At 30.8% G+C, this 21,150-nt stretch overlaps 3 protein-coding genes across 10 annotated transcripts; 2 read left to right on the top strand and 1 right to left on the bottom strand.

Annotated features, from left to right (window-relative positions):
* The first annotated feature begins 1,122 nt into the window (after positions 1–1,122).
* Positions 1,123–12,601, top strand: LOC144468130 (bridge-like lipid transfer protein family member 3B). Of its 5 annotated transcripts, XM_078177382.1 has the most exons (19): positions 1,123–1,338; positions 1,699–1,900; positions 2,064–2,255; positions 2,508–2,733; positions 2,976–3,142; positions 3,213–3,372; positions 3,450–3,707; positions 3,786–4,025; positions 4,141–4,167; positions 4,633–4,725; positions 4,843–5,030; positions 5,109–5,346; positions 5,445–6,646; positions 6,757–6,891; positions 7,683–7,694; positions 8,523–8,888; positions 8,978–9,125; positions 9,332–9,345; positions 9,687–9,799. In XM_078177382.1, the coding sequence occupies exons 1-19, from the start codon at positions 1,295–1,297 to the stop codon at positions 9,687–9,689; spliced, it is 3,915 nt and encodes a 1,304-aa protein (XP_078033508.1). In that variant the 5' UTR covers positions 1,123–1,294; the 3' UTR covers positions 9,690–9,799. The 5 variants fall into 5 exon arrangements, with proteins under 5 accessions (XP_078033508.1, XP_078033470.1, XP_078033490.1 ...); XM_078177344.1 differs by lacking the exon at positions 9,332–9,345 and having other exon boundaries at positions 9,687–12,601; XM_078177364.1 differs by lacking the exons at positions 4,141–4,167; positions 9,332–9,345 and having other exon boundaries at positions 9,687–12,601.
* A 1,353-nt stretch (positions 12,602–13,954) lies between these two features.
* Positions 13,955–18,000, top strand: Ilers (Isoleucyl-tRNA synthetase). Of its 2 annotated transcripts, XM_078194077.1 has the most exons (2): positions 14,215–14,316; positions 14,397–18,000. In XM_078194077.1, the coding sequence occupies exon 2, from the start codon at positions 14,438–14,440 to the stop codon at positions 17,852–17,854; it is 3,417 nt and encodes a 1,138-aa protein (XP_078050203.1). In that variant the 5' UTR covers positions 14,215–14,316; positions 14,397–14,437; the 3' UTR covers positions 17,855–18,000. The 2 variants fall into 2 exon arrangements, with proteins under 2 accessions (XP_078050117.1, XP_078050203.1); XM_078193991.1 differs by having other exon boundaries at positions 13,955–18,000.
* Positions 18,001–18,101: 101 nt separating this feature from the next.
* Positions 18,102–20,968, bottom strand: LOC144476861 (transmembrane and ubiquitin-like domain-containing protein 1). 3 transcript variants are annotated; one of them, XM_078194281.1, is made up of 5 exons: positions 20,820–20,967; positions 20,661–20,754; positions 20,058–20,375; positions 19,616–19,919; positions 18,102–19,535 (listed from the first exon to the last, which is right to left on the bottom strand). In XM_078194281.1, the coding sequence occupies exons 3-5, from the start codon at positions 20,353–20,355 to the stop codon at positions 19,082–19,084; spliced, it is 1,056 nt and encodes a 351-aa protein (XP_078050407.1). In that variant the 5' UTR covers positions 20,356–20,375; positions 20,661–20,754; positions 20,820–20,967; the 3' UTR covers positions 18,102–19,081. The 3 variants fall into 3 exon arrangements, with proteins under 3 accessions (XP_078050407.1, XP_078050486.1, XP_078050330.1); XM_078194360.1 differs by having other exon boundaries at positions 20,876–20,965; XM_078194204.1 differs by having other exon boundaries at positions 20,661–20,968.
* Positions 20,969–21,150: the final 182 nt, after the last annotated feature.

The following is a 21,150-nucleotide window of genomic DNA, read 5'->3' as shown; positions in this document are numbered from 1 at the left end:
ATGCCTTTTCTACCTATTTTCTACCTCACCATATTGCACCTTTTTATCCCCACCATTTTAATGCGCATCCAGCTTCGCACAGTTAGTTTAAAAAGAGAACGGAGGATGATCGAGAGAGAGAGAGAGAGAGAGAGAACGAAAGCAGCGAGCTCTCTGTGTAAATGTCCATACGGACGAGAAACCTAGGCCGTCTCATTCATCCGTGCTTGCGGTCTCTCGCGCTAACACTTAGGGTAAAAAAATAATTAGCATCGTGGCTAATCAAGCAACACATAGGCTATCGCCTGCTCAACTTGTCGAAATATTGTCCACAAACATATACAATCGAAACATATCCAATGTGCATTCAGTATTGTTCGCAAATTCACTGGTAAATGTGGGCGATAATTTTACGAGGCGAAAATTACAAGTGAAATTTTCCGCCGTGTGTTTCAGATGAAGCACTAGGCGTACGAATGCGTGAAAAAGTATCAACCAATCAGAGAAAGGCAGTTTCCGTACCATACCTCAAATACTGAATCCTTTGCCCCTGACATGACCCAATATGATGAGGCAATACCGTAATGATAAATTCCTATTTGCATGAAAAAAATGTCTTAATTCAGATTTACTAACCGTAAAACCTGCTGAAAGATTATGAACAAGCAATAATAAGCAGTTGTAACAATATATGTATTTCAATACGATTTAAATTAATGCTCTGTAAAAACTTTATCAAATAATACTTATCCTTTTATTGAACTTATTTTTAAATGTCAACAGTTCAGAAGGTTTTTCATCTTTGTGCTGTTATGTAAGTCGTTTTTACTAAGCATAGATAGAAAGTATTTTATGAGCATAAAGTTAGGAATGTGAAATTTCAGGCAAAAAGATGACGAAATGGAAAGGATACCAAAAAAAGTAACTGGAATTTAGTGGCACAGATGGTCAGAATATTTGTCCACCCTACTTTTACCACCCAAACGTTATTAAGCCTGAATGGTACGGAGTAGGGTGGACAGCTACACCTCGTGACTGCCGGTGTAGTCCACTTAGTACTGTTACGGTCTGGATTGTTTAACGTAGGGATTTCGCGCGATCGTAATATAAACTGGTGACTATGTTCGCGTCGCTCATGAAACGTGATAACGTAACAGTACATACATAGGTACAGGACTACTTGAGTCGAAGTCGAAAGTCATGGCAATCGTGGCATGTATGAACGAATTGTAGTTCACTGCAAATGTGGAATGTTAAGTTAACCATGTTGGAGTGTGTATTAGATGTAATAGAAACTAATTGAAAGTAGGAAAACATGGTGTCTCTAATAAAGAACCAATTACTGAAGCATCTGTCGAGGTATTTACATGGTTGAATTGCTAATTCTATTTTGCTTGTCTTTGGTTTAATGTATGATAAAAAGTTGCACAATCCTTTCTAAATTCAACCTATTTTCACAAGTTTGTGCAATTGTAAATACATTTTATTTGACATATAAATTTATAACGTTCTTTTCGTTGGATTATGGATTACTTCTTTCGATCCTTATTTTCAGTTCTTAGAACGTCTTCGAACTAATTAGTTTGAAGCTGTCACGTAGATATTAATCGTCTTTGTTGCGTTGTTACATCTCTGCTTTTACAAATTGCAATATGGCTATTGACTGCAATAAAATAATAATTATGATACGCTGATATTTTAATTTGTATAAATTCATAGGTTCACCAAGAATCTGTCGGCAGACAAAATAAATTTAAGTACATTTAAAGGAGAAGGTGAATTGTCTAACTTAGAACTTGATGAAATAGTTTTGACAGATCTGTTAGAATTACCTTCATGGCTCAGACTAACGAATGCTTGGTGCAATAAAGTGTCATTTCGCATACAATGGACTAAGCTGAGAAGTGTTCCTATAGTTTTGGTAAATATTTATAAACATATATACTTATATAAAAGTATATGGATTACATAAAGTTTTGTGTATAACTTGTTGCTTATTGAGACGAATGCAACTATGATTACACTGTAAATAATTTATTTTTTTATTTAATATTAACAAAAGTAATCAAATTACATTTTTACAGAGTTTAGATGAAGTTCATATAGAGGTAGAAACTTGTGAAGATTTAAGAGATTTATCTTCCATGCAAGGATTGTCTTCGTACACAGGTCCTACAAAATATTCCTTCATACACAAAGTAATTGATGGAATAACAGTGACTGTTAATACTGTATCTGTTACTTTTAAGAGTCCAGCATTTATTGCTTCGGTTCAGGTAGTGTATTGTATTTACATATGTAAAAGGGCTTTATTTCTAATTCTTGTACAACTAATATTTTAACATATTCTCTTTTCTCTACTTATCTAGTTTGCATTCTATCACTTTCACCTACATCCTATTGTTACTTACAGATTATTTAAATATTATTTTGTTTCCATTAATATCTTCTACTTTTTATACTATGCCTTTCCTTATTTCCATGCATAAGATAGATAAAGTGTCTCAACCATTTCTATTTTGTCACAGATGAACCGTATCATAGTGGAATCAAAATCCCCAACATGGCAACGTTGTGATTTAAGAACTACTAGGTTAAAAGATCCTGATCGTGGTCAGTTGCTTATCTTTAAGGAACTTGAATGGCAAACAGTCAGAATAGAAGCACAAAGTACTAAAGATAAGAATCTAACTCCTCTGCGTTTACTTACAAATCAAGCAAGATGTCGAATCACTATCAAGAAAAGAATCTCAGGTAAAGGCATACAGTTTCATCTAAGAAAATATTAATGACTTCAATATTTCAGAGACTATGATCTTAAGCAAAATATCTTGCTTACCAAAATATTTCCCACCACAAATCTAATCTTATCTTTATTGACGTATATTTTTTGTAATTAATAATAAGCAATATACAATAGAGACTCACATTAGATACATACATTATAATGATTTTTTTTTAAACACAATGAGTAAAGTATGAAATATGTATTTCAGATTGTTTTGTTATGGGGTCAAGACTGATTCTTATATTGGATGACCTTCTATGGGTTTTAACAGATTCACAGTTAAAAGCAGCCCTCCATTTTATTGACTCTCTTGGTGGTTTAATAGAAAAAGCTACAATTTTGGAACGTAAAACAAAAGCTGCTAGAAAATTGGAGGTTTGTAAATAAAGAGTACAAATTAATGTATTTATTATTCCAATGATATTAATAATCCTGTTAATTGAAGGTATTGCCAGAATATCAAGCACAAATATCACAGCAATCCAGAACGAAAAATCAATTTAACACTGCTATTTCTAAAATATTTACCCGATATGATGTTGTAGAAACATCATATCACTTCTTATGTCAAAGAATTGATTTGCATCTATGCGATGATATTGGCAGTAAGTACATATAAACTTAATTTTCACTATTAGATTAAAACATTTATACAAGTGTACATTTAATCTATTTCTTCTAGATGGTAGATCCTCCCACCCTGATTTAAAAGATGGTGGGGCATTGCAAATTTCACTAGTTACATTTCAAATTGATTATTATCCATATCATTTGGCAATGGCTGATAGAAAACATTGGGCCAAGTACAGAGAAAATACTACCCGACATAGTCAGTGGTTGCAACAATCATTGAGTTCTTTTCGAAGTCAGTTTATGGATCTCATTGATTCTGGTAGAACTCAACACTCTCCTTTGACAAGAAGTCAAGGAAACGTTGCAGGTTCGTTCTAAGCAATGAATAAACAAATGAAAATATATGCGAATCCGTGATTTTTTCATATTTACTTATTACATCCAGTTAGTAGTACAAAAGGTTCTGGAGAGAATTTGGAAAAGAGCAATCAAACGCAAAATGCAAACGTATTTTCCAACGATCAAAAGAAATCACAGCATCCAAGCGGTAATCCAGTAAAAAATTATATTCTAGAGCAGCTCGCCAAATTGATGACAACGTGTATTATAATAAGAATCGACGACTTTACTTTGTATAAAGTAACAACGACATCTCGCAATCCTGTACCGAAAGAATTTATTACAGGTATATACAAATTTCATGTTTGTAGTAATTACTTCGAAAATCTCTATTATCAAAGTAGCTTCCACTTAAAACTTTTACTCTGTGTCAATAATTCTTTCATTTAAAAATTGTACAGCTCAATCAAGGAAGAAACACGCAACAGGTATAAATCACTAATAGTTGTAGTGTATCTACATTAACACTATCTTATAAATATACATACTTGCTAAAAGTAGTTTTACGTTTAAAAAATTCTGTTGCTTTTTTATGTTATATTATTATTATACAATATGTTATACATAAGCAAGTTAACATTAATTTGTTACTCCTTGATGACATTGAATTTTAATAGCAGTGATGGAAATTTAACTAGTTAGTAAAATTAATCCAATGTAATATACAAATTAAAATGTATGTAATTAAAGTATATTAGAGACACTTTTTATGTTTCCTTTAAAAACATATAAAAATTATGTAAACTTTTTAAAGCAATATTTACAGCGTGCGTCTCATTGTAAAATTTAATTTTACACTAATTTTCATTGTTATACAGAGCATATTCATAAAGCATGTTTTGTATTCAAACATAAAGACTATCGCTAAAGTGAAGTAATTTTCTTTTGCTTAGGTGATAGGGACAGGTTTTATCTGCCGGAAGACGTAACGATTCTTCACGCCGAATTTACATACTATTATTATCCTGGAGACATAACATTTCCATGTAAGTATTCAGAAACTGTTATTTCCTCGTAACATCTATCTTATAATAGTTACTTTATAGTAGTTATAAATTATTTTTTAAGAAAAACGTAATTGAAAATACTTTGTTATTGTTTAGTGCCACCACCAAAGTTTTATGTACAACTGAATCCTATTCAAGTAAACTTTGATGTTTGTTCCTGTTTATGGTTTAATTCTTTTGCATTGAACTTACATCACTCTTTAATGAGTAAAGATAAACACACAACACATACTTCCACTAACTTAATGTACTTTGATGTAAAAATTGAAGCTATACTTCCAAGAGTAAGTGGCAAAGTGTACGGCATTTAACCAAATAGTTACACGAGAGCATTGTGCGTACAATAAAATTGACACTTTCAGATAGTCTTTGAAAGCCAACAAGATTATCCAAACCAAAAGGATAGGCCGAAGTCATTACATATTCAGACTTCGAGAGCATCGATTACGAATGTCCGATCGACTGAGAGATCTTCGAGAGCAGATTTAGCTCAGTGCTTAAATGCTTTTCAAATGGGTCAGATGTTTTTCAGCACTGAATTTCCTAACAAATCAGACGATTATCAGGTTGTAACAGATAAATTTTTAGCACATTGTTCAGGTAAGGCGATTTTCAGCAATTAATATAAATAATAGATGTTTCGAGACATCTTTTATCTCATTTTGAGTACTTTTTATTCTATATATTATTTATTTTAGGCACTGATAACGTGCGTCATCCGCCCGCAAATTTTACTAGTAACTCTGTAACTGAATTGATTCGCCAATTAAATAGAGAACTTTTGTGGACAGAAGCTAAGGATGTATGGTGCTGTAATTTGGAACCCGTATGGGGCGATTTCTTTGGTGCACGTGCGGTTGGACAAAATCGTCCAGTGCCATTCCTCGACGCTTTTCCCTTAACACTATGGTGTTACATGTCGATGAATCCATCGAATACGGAGAAATTTTCAACCGCTGACATTCATGGCCTTGCATACATAAGCAATTTAGTAAGCGTACAAATAAATCATTATCAATATCTATTTTTACTGAGACTGTCAGAAGTTTTATCAGAGATGGCAACATATCTGACAATTGATTCCAATAAAATATTAAATGAGAATTCTGGCGGCTCGCTTATTATCGGTGCATTGATACCACAAGTTGAAGTAACTTTTGTTATGCCATCTCACACACCTGGCAAAGAAAATTCAGGTGCAGATGTGGAGTCAGTGGTACCGGATACATCTAGCATAGCAGATGAAAATGTAAATGCAACTGCCCAGTGGCACAATAGTATAGACCGACCTGATTTTAATAGTAAAAAGATTAATATAAATAACGATGACATGATTATGGTAACGCCGCTAAGTGAAGTATCATCGATATTATCAGTGGATTTCATGCATACAGTTATTCCAAATCAACCCGTTGTTACATTTAAGCAGAACGGTCCAAATAAGCATGATCCATTAACCAATGCAGCACACGAAAGGCAATATATCGGTATAGAAGAAGAGAAAGCATTGCCTACTATGCGGGCTATACCTGAATCTGCAATGGAACATAGTAAAGGAGATTCATCCTCGAATGCACCATTCATTCCTAATAATTTCAATATTGGTCTTTCCTCTATGAAAAAAGGTCTCAGTAATTTAATGACATCATTCGATTCCGCTTTAAAAGCTTCTCCCGAAGATGGTAGTAGTGATACAGTATCTATAAGAAGTGATATTAGTTCTGATAGTGAAAATTATGTGTTGGTCAGTCTTCAAGACCAAGAGAAATTAGATACAATGTTTTCTGTTGATAATACAATGCGAATAACGACGGTAGAAGAAGCTAGCGAAGTAGTGGAAGAAACTCCTGATACGCAAAGCGAAAAATCCTTGGATAGCGTGTGTAAACGTAAAGATATTGTAAGTTCGTGTATAATGTTTTATTTTTTTTTTATAGTTCCTGGTTAAGTTTACAATAACATATTATAGAATTTAGTGTTGTTTGTGTGCACGTATGGTTTACTTTTTAGGTGTCTATGGCAACATTTAAATTGTCCAAAGTTGAATTTATTCAACAGTCTTACGGATACGCATCTTCCATCAAAGTTCAAGTATCGAATGTCGGTAATGACGAATGTTCTTCTATACCATGGGACGAATTTCAGGTAAGATAAACATAATGTCAAGTTAAATATCAATCTGTTTGTCAAGTACATATGATTATGCTACTCTTAATCTAATTAATAGATATAAATACTGAAATTTCAAATATTGTTGCAATAAAAATTGTATTTTTTAGTGTTCTTTTCGCGTAAGTTTTAGTAGAAATTCTTCTAGTTATACAAAGTGTCCAATTTTAATCTATTATTGCAAATTACGCACAATTATTTGTTGCATGGAAGAATATTTGAGATAAACATTGTATATTTTCGAATCATCCTTTTTAATATAGCAAATAAATTATGCGTAATTTGCAATAAGATAGCAAAATTAAACATTTTGTATAAACTATACAAATTGCTTTCTTCCACATAAAGTTTTGAGTTTGTGTTAAATAGTAATTATAAACAACTAAGCAATCACTCGTTATTTAATTAACACGAATTTGACTTTTGGAAAGTCTCAACCTTTAAATTTTTATCTTAATTTATTCAATTGTAAGATATATTAAATTTTGAAACATGAGGAAGGTGATCCAGTATAGTGTTTAAAAATGTAATTTTTCTTATGTGATTGTACTTGGAATGATTTAGTGATCAATATTTTGTTTTTAGTTACATGTTTTCATCTTAAAAAGACAACATTAAGTTTCACTTTTAACTTCATATCACATATATATAACAATCATTTATACTATATCTATATATTTATACAATGTTTGTCTTTTAACTTTTTTGCATGCTTCTCCTGCGTCTCTCCTTCTCTTGTGAATGTTTTTATGTGGCACTTGTGGCAGGTCAAGAGGAAGGTATTGGCAAACTACTCATATATTTGTTTATATTACATGCCTTGTACCGCATATATTCTGTTGCATGTTTTTATCTTCAACTAAATTACATTAATGCTATACAAATGTAATACACATATTTTATAACAAACATTTTTACTGTAACAATATCTTCTTATTACTTTTTCATTTGCATCAGTAATGTTGGTAAGCAAATATGGGATTTATTTCTTTTTGTTTTTAAAAAAATAAGTTTATGCAGCATGGTGTGAAATGAAATTTACTTGGAATGAATTCAAAAAGCTTTTGAATGTTATTATTAAAAATATGTGTATTAATGTATACTGTGGTACGGATTATAGTAATTTCCACCATTATATAAATAAATTATAAGGCACTAAAAGGAATTTTATTTGGGAAATATACTATAGTTTTTATTGTTTGCGAAAGTAATAATTCTTATGCATTTTTTTAACTAATGCTACAAAGGAGTGTAAACAAATTGTATAAATCATTTTTTTTCATACAAGTGCTAAGAAACAAAAGTTATATTGTTCTATATTGGCTGTTCGTTTTTACATTTTACGATCTTTTAAATAATTTAATGCTTTGCAGTACTATAGCTCGTAGAATTTTTTTTTATAATATTGATTCTAGTTATAACTTTGCGTCTAAAATTTTTATGATATATATTTTTTCACAATTACGAGCCTCAAAAATTACAATTACGAAAAAGCAAACTATTACTATAATAACATAACAGAGTAAATGCGTCTATCACAAGTTTGTAAACACATAAGTGTATCCCTTTCTATATCAATTTATCTTTTTGATGTTTTTGTTTCCTAGACAAAGTTCAGTGCACGATCTAGAGGTTGGGTTGAATTAGCTTCAGATTCGAACTGTAGATCATGTATCAAACTTCGTTTGGATCATGACTTAAAGTGCAAATCCGATTCTTACAAACTGTCTCAAGCGAGCCACATCACAAATAACAAGAATCTGCAATCATCTCAAAGTCAAAGTCACAATGCGGAACTGGATGTAGATACTGGAGTAATTGATATACATAACAAAGAAAGCGTGTTAGATCTATTTGAAGATAAATTAGATATTAAAGTTACTGACATATCAATGGCTCTGTCAATGAGCTCAATAAGCGGGCTTAAAGATTTGTTTGAAGATGAAATTATACCTAAGCCAATACCAATCCAGGTATAGAAAATACAACTATTTAATAAAATAGTTACGCTGGTTTTACACTAGGAAATACTTTTTAATTACCATATATATATTTATTACAGATATATTTAGAGTCTATTTCATTGCATTTGAATGAAGATCGTCCACCAACTAATATTACTTCGCCAGGACCGATTCCTATAGATATGAATATTTCAAAACTTAGAATAGTGCGAGATACAAATGGTGCTTTTCATATTGAACCAGTTGGTGAGTAATCGCTTCATTTATTAATTATATCATCGTTAAAATGCCGACATAGTGTAGTTGTAAACAGTATTCTAAATATATTGTGTAATTGAGTAGAATAGTTGTTACCAAGTATTTAAAGTACATGCAAGTGGCAAATATACCTATATTACTTCTTTTTTTTTCCAATTAATACCATAAATTATGTAATTGTCCCGTGCATTCAGATGGCCTTTCTAATGTGAGCATTGATAATACAAAAGTAGATGATTAGTGTTAAAATTTATTGCTTATTCGTAATCATTTCACGAAAATACGTCCATGAATATGCACTACTAATGAGGCACGATTTATTTTAATTTCTTATAAATTATCTTCGTAAATAATCATACATACTCATCAGCATGAATGAACGGCGTACATATAATGAAACGAATTATTTATTGAAAAGAAAAAATTATTTATTATTTATACATAATTTAGTTGCTGATGAATCTTAGCTTATTTACTACCTTATTAAGTCATGTAAAAAGATTTCGTCTTTCAACTGATTCGTCTAATTAAGATATTCTCTTTTTTTAGTGAATATGTTAAGCTCCCATGATTCTTTCGTAACGTTATCAAACAATGATAATCAAACAGATCAGAATGTAGACTACGAAATAGAAATAAATCTTTTGAGAAAGTCTAGCAAACAGTTGAAGTCAGATAACGAGGAGCTTCGTCGACGAGTTGACACTCTGGAGAAATTATCCGAGGACAATGCAAAATTAATGCGCGTTAAAGAGGAATCAGATACAATCAAATTACATTTAAATGCGGCGCAAGAGAATATACAGATACTTTTACGAGAGAAGAAAGCCTTGCAAGAAACAATAACAGAGCTTCAGAGTCAAATAATTGGAAGTGGTGGTACCCGTGCATCTTGGTCAACCAAAAGATAGCACACCAGTTGTTTTGACTGCTCAAAATGTTGTAGCTCGAATAAGTCATAATGATTATTTCAATGATTTCCAAGGGATTCTCATTTTACTGAGAAACTTGAAAGTTCACATTAAAATAATTCAAGTATTTAAATTTTAAGTTCAGTTACACAGTACTTCCTGTTGAGATACTTAAATCATCTTTTTTGGTAGTTCAATTTAAATTTACAAAAATAAAAGACATTAGTATGCTTGTTCTAGTTGATTAAAGATAATACTTTTATATATATTTTACATTGACTTATTTACCACAACTATATCGACAGATGCAGTCCAAGACTTGTACAACTAAAGAGGATAAGTTTCTGACTATGATCAAGTACAAGGCGATAAGTAATGGCAATAGTAGTCAGTGTTTAATATATCAATGAATAAGCAGAAACTAATAATACTAACATTGAGAGTTAAGTATGTGAATGTGCACTTGCTATATGCAATGATATATACATTTTCAAGTAATGTATATATGGCAATATTAGTATTTGCGAATACATATTCGTTGGATATGTACAATGGTCCACAAAAGTGTTCATAAAAAAACATGCTTTTAAAACGCAGTAACTTTTTTAAAACTGAAATAAGTAATGTGAATTTTTTTGCAAAAAGATTTAATTCTGCTATTACTTGGAATAACAAAAAATTAAACTCTTATTTTATAATTTTTTATCTGCGCATATAATGAAAATTTAAAAAATATCAATCGATGTCGAAACCGGTTGACGTTGTTATGAGTTACGACAGATTAAAAAATATAGCAAAAATCTTTTAGAAACTTTCATTTTAGGTTCAGATAAATAAGTTAAAAAGCGAGACTTTCTAATCTTTTTTGTCATTCTAGGTAATAGCAAAATTTTGGGAAAGAATTTTAGTCATCGACTACTAAACTAGTTCCTCTGTCGGCTAAAACAAACACGTCACTTAGTTCAGTTTTAAAAAAAGTTATTGCGTTTCAAAACATGTATGAAGACTTTCGTGGACCACTGTATATATTGTATAAATATATGTATATATATATATGAAATACATGCGATATAGAATTCTAGTCGAAGTTGCAATATATATTTGGCTTCATAGCAGTGGTTGTTGTTTAATATGTGAACAGAGAATTGAATATAAATTTTTTACCAATACTTTCGTTCTCTTTGTCGTAAGTGCTTAAACGATTTTCATGATTAACTTTTACCTGACTGAGGTACTATCAATGTATCAAATATGTAACTTTAACGAATAACGAATAATACGTTGTTTGAGCCGATAGGAGTAGTCTTTCTAGGTGTCTGACGACGGCAATATGGAATCGTTTATATTTATATAATAACACTGCAATGACTAATTTCAATATTTAAGAAAGTAGAACAGTTCTAAATATTATTACTATGATACGAGGTGATAACATTGAATGTTTTGATAAGACTGTAAAATTAACATTATTGTGTTACATTCGGTATTCCTGTGAACTAGAAGTATATACTGATTGACGGTTATAATACCTTATCTAGATAATCTTCAAAAATGAATATTATTGGACTATATTACAAGGAATTATAATCCGATGATGTACTATAATGATGTCGTAATTTGTCGTTGTGATATATTGACATTTATCATTGTTTGCCACTAATCTACTTTTACCAATGGGTTGCTGGTCAATCCCCTCTTCATAAAACGTGAGGTATTTTTCTAGTACCTATTGCAGAAAATTGTTATGCAGTTATTTCCCCTAAGTTTTGGAATTCTGTTTTTAAACAGTCTTTTCTACTAATACATACTCGCCCACATTTACTAAACAATTAACTATTTTAATACTATATACCCAAACATAATCCATTTAAGAAATAAAACATCGTTCATCTTTACCTTTGATAAGATGTTAATCTTTACTCGTTCTAATTTTGTTTAGAAACTTGTATAATGTAAGATTCATAAACATATCACTCATAAAAATAACTATTCTACATACACATAGATTATGATAATTATTTGAATGATCAATGTGTGTGGCTAATCATGCCACTATCTAATAGTTCAAAAAAAAATTATGGAATATTTAATATTATAGTATTGCAAGATAATATCTTACACCATTTCAGGGACTGAACAAGACACGTTGAAATTTAAACAAGCAAGACACTTACACATTGATACAATTAAGTAATACATAAATGTCACGTTCAAGTATGTATTATAGTAGAATTGACTGTATATTTAATATAACATATGTAAATAAATTACATGTTTGCATATATCAACGGGAATTAAGTATCGAAATTTTAAAGGTATCTCTTCGCAATTCGATATTAGAGTTTTAGATTTTTATATACATATATATTATTATATTATAATAAGAAAATTTTGTTACATTGCATTTATATAATTTTTTTTTACTTCTAATTGAAATATTTTGTTCGATGAAAATCAAATTTTCTTCGATTATGTATTATTGTCTTACCATTATGCCTTACAAGCTAAACAATCCATTTTATTAATAAACATAATCGCAAATGCTTCCTTTTAGTTACTGCTGTTTGTTATTCATTTTTTATAATGCTATAACTTTATACTATATGTATACATATAGTAAGTATTTAGAAATGAATTTTGTGTTACACAATCAAATATCGAAAATTATAATTTTTGTGATCTCTAAGTAAAAATATCTGTATGTACATTTTTAATATTACCGTGCTTTTTATGTTCAACTATTTTTTGAATTTATTTTACAAACACTTCGTTTCTTTATTTTGTCCATTAAAATTTCTTCATGCTATTGTTTACATTACTTTATTAATATTATTATTATTATTATTATTATTATATAACATTCTTAACAGACTTCATTTGTTATTTAATCATGATATTTTTAATATAACTTTGTCCACTGTCTTAAATATACATATTGATTACAGCAATGATACAAGATGTTTAATCTTATATGGTTTCACGAATTTATTATTTGAGGCTTCTTTAATGCAATATTGTAGATTAAGTTTTTCGAAGTATATGTTATAACCGATGTGTTATAGTTGTTAAACTCCGTTATGAAAATAAGAATGTAAATAAACTAATAAAATTTAAATATTTTACTTTCCTCAAGTCTTTGAATAGGAATTATATGCAATATTGTATTCTAGGTGTACATAAAATTATTTTCGGCATCGTATAATAATTGATTTAATATTTTGTTAGTAAAACTCAAATACTCCCTTCTTTAATAAGTTGACTATATATAAGATATTATATTTATTTTCAATTAAATTTTGTATATTGCTATAGTCATATTTATCTCAAAGTCAATTATTTACAGTACTTATTTTAAATGAGTCTGTTTTCAAATTAACCATTTGGCGCGTCAATTTAAATTACGCGGGCAAACATTCGCGCATCTTCGCGTCTCCCAAATTTTACGCTATTCGAGAGAAGAAGCTACTATGGGACACAATTAATAGCACACTACTTGCTCAGCTCAATACAAATAATTATTTTTGAGCACATTTAGGACAGATTTAGAGTAGATGCTTAAAGAAAACATATGGATGCGTGAAAAGAGTGAGATTGCCAGCACGGTAAAGTGAGACAAGCTACATTGGTGTGTATTGACTTATTGTCAGTGCAACTTGTTTTGCAAATAGAGTTGCACTGATTGCAGCTCTTTTGTTCACTTGTCTTTTTCCTTCTCTTCCTTGGATGTGAGGGCAGCACTGTCAGCCAATCAGAGCAAAGAAAATTTCTATATAGAACCTCGCTATCGGATCAAGGTGCAGCCTGGTAGTGTGCAGAAAAGAGGATCCATTACTGTACCTTTCGTACAGTACGGGTACCTTTTCAGTGTTTTCAGGCACACGTACTGCGGTCTTATAAAAATGCTAACCTCTCCAAGATAAGCTCACCGTACCTGGCAGCACTGCAATAACGTGCAGTAACGTGTCTTTCATCTTCCATGCATGACAATTTACCTAAAATTGCGTCAGTACCAGCCGGTACCAAATAATTTGGGAAACAATTATTAAAAATTCCTCGAAAATGATAGAAAAACTACCAGAAACGATTAATTTTCCGAAAGAAGAAGAAGTGATATTGGAATTATGGAAGAAGTTGGACATTTTTCAAAATTGCTTGAAACAATCCAAAAATAAACCGAAATACGTATTCTACGATGGTCCACCTTTTGCTACTGGACTGCCTCATTATGGACACATATTAGCTGGTACAATAAAAGATATTGTAACGAGGTATGCTCATCAATCTGGTTATCATGTGGAAAGAAGATTTGGTTGGGATACTCATGGTTTACCTGTCGAATTTGAAATAGATAAAAGTTTAAATATCAAAGGTCCTGATGATATCGCTAAAATGGGGATAGCAAATTACAATAATGAATGTAGAAAAATTGTAATGAGGTATGCAACAGAATGGGAGTCCATCGTGAGTAGAATTGGTAGATGGATAGATTTCAAGAATGATTATAAAACTCTTTACCCTTGGTATATGGAATCTATTTGGTGGGTGTTTAAAGAGTTGTATAATAAAGGTCTTGTTTATCAGGGCGTTAAAGTAATGCCTTTTTCGACCGGCTGCAACACTCCACTATCTAATTTTGAATCAGGACAAAACTATAAAGAAGTTGTCGACCCTTCTGTAGTTGTGTCATTTCCTTTGGAAGATGAGCCTGGCATTTCTATCCTTGCTTGGACTACTACCCCTTGGACTCTGCCTAGTAATATGGCTCTATGCTGCAATCCTAATTTTGAATATGTAGAAGTTAAAGATCATAGTTCGGATAATATCTATATTATATTAGAATCAAGTTTAGATCTTATATATAAATCTAAGGATCTTTATACTATACAAGGCAAAAGAAAAGGATCAGACTTAAAGGGAAAGACATACGTGCCACCTTTCCCATATTTCCTCAATTTAAAAGAAAAAGGTGCTTTCAAAATATTAAATGACACATATGTTACTGCAGAAACTGGTACTGGTATTGTTCATCAAGCTCCTTATTTTGGTGAAGATGATTACCGATGTTGTTTAGCAGCTAACATTATAACAAGGGATCAAGAAATGATATGTCCTATCGATAGCTGTGGTCGTTTTGTAGAACCAGTTCAAGATTTTGTTGGAAAATATGTAAAAGATGCCGACAAAGAAATCATAAAATATCTTCAAAAAGATAAAAGACTAGTTTATGCTAGTTCAACTAAACATAGTTATCCATTTTGTTGGCGATCTGATACTCCTTTGATATATAGAGCTATTCCATCTTGGTTTATTAGAGTAGAAGCCATAAAAGATAAGCTTGTAGCAGCAAATAGTAATACTTATTGGGTACCAGATTATGTTAAAGAAAAACGATTTGGCAATTGGTTACGAGATGCCCGAGATTGGGCTATTAGCAGAAATCGTTATTGGGGTAATCCAATTCCTTTATGGATTTCAGAAGATGGACAAGAAATTGTATGTGTAGGAAGTATTGCAGAATTGGAAGAATTAACAAATACAAAAATAAAAGATATACATAGGGAAAACATAGACCATTTAACTATTCCTTCAAAACGTCCAGGACAGCCACCATTAAAACGAATACCCGAAGTTTTTGACTGTTGGTTTGAATCTGGTTCTATGCCATATGCACAAGTGCACTACCCTTTTGAACACAAAAAGGAATTTGAGAATAATTTTCCAGCTGATTTTATTGGAGAAGGTATTGATCAAACTCGTGGATGGTTTTACACTCTTCTAGTCATATCAACTGCCCTTTTTGGGAAAGCTCCATTTAAAAATCTTGTTGCTAATGGTTTGATACTAGCTTCTGATGGACAGAAAATGTCTAAACGAAAAAAGAATTATCCAGATCCTATAGAAATCGTAAATAAGTATGGAGCAGATGCTCTTCGTTTGTACTTAATTAATTCACCTGTTGTGAGAGCTGAAAATCTACGTTTTATAGAAGGGGGAGTCAGAGATGTCATAAAGGATGTGTTCTTACCTTGGTATAATGCATTCAGATTTTTAATGCAGAATATTGAAAGATTCGAAAGAGAAGAAAAAATGACTTTTGTGTATGATGATACTAAAAATGTATGTTCTGATAATATAATGGATAAATGGATTCTATCTTTTACTCAAACATTATTGGGATTTGTCAAAAAAGAAATGCAAGCTTATAAATTATACACAGTGATACCTCATTTAGTAGAATATATAGATAATCTTACTAATTGGTATGTGAGAATGAATAGGAAACGTATTAAAGGTGACAGTGGCATAGATGATTGCCAACAAGCATTAAATACTTTATTTTCTGTTCTTCATACTGTGGTATGTATAAATGCCCCATTCATACCATTTTTAACAGAATTTATGTTTCAACATTTAGTAAAATTACTTCCACAAACTAAAACAAATATGGATAGTGTTCATTACCAAATGTTACCTCAGCCCTGTCCGCAACTGATTGATGAAAACATTGAAAAAGCTGTGTCGTATATGCAAACAGTAATCGAATTGGGACGTGTTGTAAGAGACAGAAAAACAATGCCCACTAAGTACCCATTGCCAGAAATTGTGGTTATTCATCAAGACGCTGAAGTATTGAAAGAGATAGTTTCTCTAAAGTTATACATTCTTGAAGAACTTAATGTAAAGGAATTAACAGTTACCACAGACAAGCAAAAATATGGTGTTACATTAAGAGCAGAACCAGATCATAAAATACTTGGAGCTCGTCTTAAAGGAGAATTTAAATCTATTACACAAGCTATAAAAGAACTTTCTGATGAACAGTTGCAAACGTTTGTTGAAACAAAAGAAATTATGGTACAAGGTCATAAGTTGGAAGAACAAGATCTACGTTTGATGTTTAGTTTCACTGGACCAGCTGCTGAACAGTTATCGAAGCAATATGAAGCACACAGTGAAGGAAATGTATTAATTCTGTTAGACATTACTCCAGATGAAAGTATGCATAATGAAGGAATAGCAAGAGAAGTAATCAACAGAGTTCAAAAATTGAGAAAGAAAGCTAAGTTGGTTCCATCAGATGAAGCAATTGCTTATTACGATATCCAAGACAAAAATTGTAATTTGGCAAAAGTAATTGTTAGCCATAAAGAGTTCATTGAAAATTCAACGAAAACACTTCAAGAAGATATGTCTAAGATGCCAAATAATGCAAATATAATTATAGAAGAAATGCAGAAGATCAAGGGTGTTGATATGAAACTGGTTTTAGTAAAATCTGGAAATCAAATTAAAAATAATGTAACAAATGTAGAACCATTATTAAAATACGTAAATGTTGAAATTGAAGATTTAAAACCAAGATTTGGTGCTCTAAGTTCTATTGGTACTATTTTATTGGAAGCTCCAAAATCATTAATACCTATATCGTATGAACAATTAAGGCAAGAGATTGAATTATTATTTGGTATTCATGGCTGTTCTTATGAGATATCCATTGATAATAAACTTATAACAGAAATAACTGATATTTCCTTATTACATAAACAAATTATAAAAGTAACAAAATCTGGAACACCAGGAAAACAATCATCGACTATTTTAACTCAGTCAGCTTGTAAATTTGTTAATATAAATAGCTCTTTAGGAAAAGGTACTATCTTTCTAGAAAATCCAAAAGAAAGCTTTCTGTTAGATCATGCAATGTTGAAACAACGATTGAAACTATTTTTTGATAAAGATAACGTCTCAGAAACTTTACCTACTGAGGTAAATCATTTGCATGGTAAAACATTGAATTTAAGTTAATTTTATTTAAAGCATCGTTTTTCTCATTTATTTATTTATCTAAATTATTCGAAATTAGATAATTTCATTGTCGCGGGGTTTTTTTTTTACAAGAAAAATTGTGAATGTAATTCTAACCATTTTGTATAATGAAATGATAATAAATAACAATAATGTATATAATATGTAAGTGCATTTTATACTATTAAATACATCTCTCGGGTTTCCAGGTATTTACAATAAATTAATTTACAGACTGAAAGATGTGTTAATGCAGAAAAATATTGTACAGGTATTTATTCACATTCAGTAAAATAATTGCAATAATGTTCCGTACTTACATTTTCCTACAAAATACTATAGTACAATGTAGTACGGAGGTAATAAGTCCCCTTTTCGAATTTATCCTTTATAAATCATTGTTGTAGCTGACCTGGACAGAAATATCAATGAAAATTTTCTGTAAATAATAAAAAATGTAGCTAGCAATAAGTTACAATTATAATTATTTGAATGCATTATACACTCTTGATTTCAGTTATTTTTCAGTAACAATGAATATAATGGTGCTTAGAACATAATATCTATCTCAACATTTAACTTTCATGTTCTAGAATTGTAAGTTTTAAAGATTACAACTTTTTACGCTGAAATTAAATGTTTTATTTTAACGGTAATTGCAACTTATAATTGTACGTGCCTTGGTTAGATTTAAGTCACGCGTGCATAATAGAATTTTCAAATCCAATAAATAAACCACAAAATTATGAATATATAACAAAACTCTTCTTTGAAAGCAATACAATACAGCACCATTGTAACCACAGTACATAATATTTATTATACAACTAATTCAACAATCGAATAATATTTATCAAAGATTAATTTCACATATATTGAAACGAACAAGTATTGCCTACTCACTAAAGTATTTCTTGATACAAATTTCATGTGATAACATACGTTTTCTTAATCTATTATACTTTTATGTTAATTCAAAAGAATCTTCTCTACATATATAAATTAATTTCGAATATATTACAAATCCATTTCAATTGAAATGTGGCTGTTACTAACTATTGTATGTATTTTATTTCTTACTCAAACGAGTTATTTTGAACAATTGATAAGAATCACAATAGACCACCATGTTTTTCGTAATGTTAGGAACATATACATTTAAATGATATTAATATTAGTGTTACAAAATCATGTCTAAAAGTACTTCTTGATACAACCAATTTACATTTATTCAATATTTCTGATATTATCATGGTCAGGAAAGTAATTACTGAACAATGAGACCGTGAAAATTGCAGTGAGCGCGTACAATGCAAGCGTAGTAGTTGCAGTAAAAAATTGAGCATAGTGGTATCTAGAATACCAAGCCAAACATAACATCAATGTTAAAACGCTCACTAACAGTCTACTCAAATTCCATTCGCTATGTACTGAACTAATTCCTGTACCAGCAGGTATATCCGAAAATGACTGAGGGTTAAAATAAATTGATGATGAATTATTCAGTGTTGAGGTTTGAGGTGATACAGGATTAGGTCGAGGCTGATGTATCAGACAGTGTACTACACAGTTATTGTACAATCCAGATTGTTCCAACGTCTGACTGTCAGGCTGTAATACCCGACCTTTAAAAATTAATCGTACCAATTTCTGTGATTCAAGTTCTATTTGGAAATGTCTCCTGTAGGAGTATAAAATGTGATTATACTTTCATTACATACACATTCATAAAATATTCAGAGAATTTGAAAAAGTAGCAACCTTTTAAAGTCTCCTAGAAGCTCTTTGAGGCTACCAGTGACTACTTTTTGATCATCGTTTATGAATTTAAGTTTTATGCTAATTTCATTTGCATTATTTGCTGAAAGGTTTTCAGAAGGGCATTCTATTATATCACTGCTCATTGATGTTAATACATTTGTTTCCCCCGTGGTGTTTACTTTGGTTTGTCTTTGCAACAATGCATTATCATTATTAAATGAGTCCATAGCTTCAATTAGTACTTCCTCTGTAGCAGTTGACTCGGGTGTTCTATGCGTTTCTGGAGACACTCTCCCATTTGTATCTATTCCAACAATCAATTGTGAATATTAGTATCTCATTTAAGTTATATCTATACCCAGATAGTTTCAATTTATTATACATTCAAAAAAATAGTATGTAAATTGATAGTTCTACTATATTCTTAAATAGGATATATCACCTGCAACAGATGATTCAGGACAACTTTGTGCATTGTCGCTACTATCATCTGTAATCGATTCTGTAGATTCTTCCTCTGATATTTCCAAATTTGGAGGACGATTAAAAGAGCTTATAGTATGATTAGATCGAAGCTCAGCAATACGTGTGCGTGTATGATGTTGCAAAATAAGTACTGTGCGTATTAATGGCTGATCTGTAATACTTGTAGAACACCAGGCAAGCCAGCCTATCAAAAGTACGACCATAACAATACAAAAATCTGTAACTTCATCTCCAACACCTTCAATAAGAGTCATCTCTATAATTTCGGATTAACCTGTGTGAGTAAAGAGACAGTAATGAATCCTAAAACAATATCAATACCACTGTCAAATATAAAGAAACATATGTTTGTATATGTTTATTTTGCTATCTGTACTTATATGCCAATTAAAATTGGAAGTATTACATACGAGAAACAATTGACTTTCCATTCATTAGAAAACTGTATAAAATGTTAGTACTACAGCTTTTCCCAATAGTTCCCCAGTTTATAAATAAAAAACTAATCTTAATAAGACGAATAAGGTCATAGCGAATAACTAAAATATATTTGTATTACTTTTTTCGTGTTTCCCAATGCAGGAAATGGATGTTATTTACACGTATCAAGAAAATCTGTGCAGAAAGAACGAATCCATATATTTTCCGTTACACTGCAAAAGAAAATTCACATCGCCATTCTTGTCTTTTCTTGTCACTCATCTGTCACTGCTCTCACCTTTATTCATAGGAAACACAACAGAACAAAATTAAAACTGCATCAAAAACACTTACAAAAATTTCATCTACAAATATCTGGAGATGACGCAAATAGTTTGTGACAGACAGCAATGTACGTGAACTAGTTCATAATTAATGGAAACATACACATACGAGATGCGCTGTCTTTTAATGAGTCGAAAACATACTCATAGGCACAATTCATTTGTACAACATTAAAAGTTTCTAATATTTTGCAATAAAGTATATTAAAAGTAACGACAAAAAAAACAAATTTAATTATTTAAACCCTTTTTTAGTACTATATGTATTAGAAACATTAAACAAAA

The sequence above is a fragment of the Augochlora pura genome, chromosome 1 (assembly GCF_028453695.1).
Source record: "Augochlora pura isolate Apur16 chromosome 1, APUR_v2.2.1, whole genome shotgun sequence".
Lineage (NCBI taxonomy): Eukaryota > Metazoa > Arthropoda > Insecta > Hymenoptera > Halictidae > Augochlora > Augochlora pura.
Note: the sequence above shows the minus strand (reverse complement) of the source record. Positions and strands in the feature narration are given on the sequence as shown.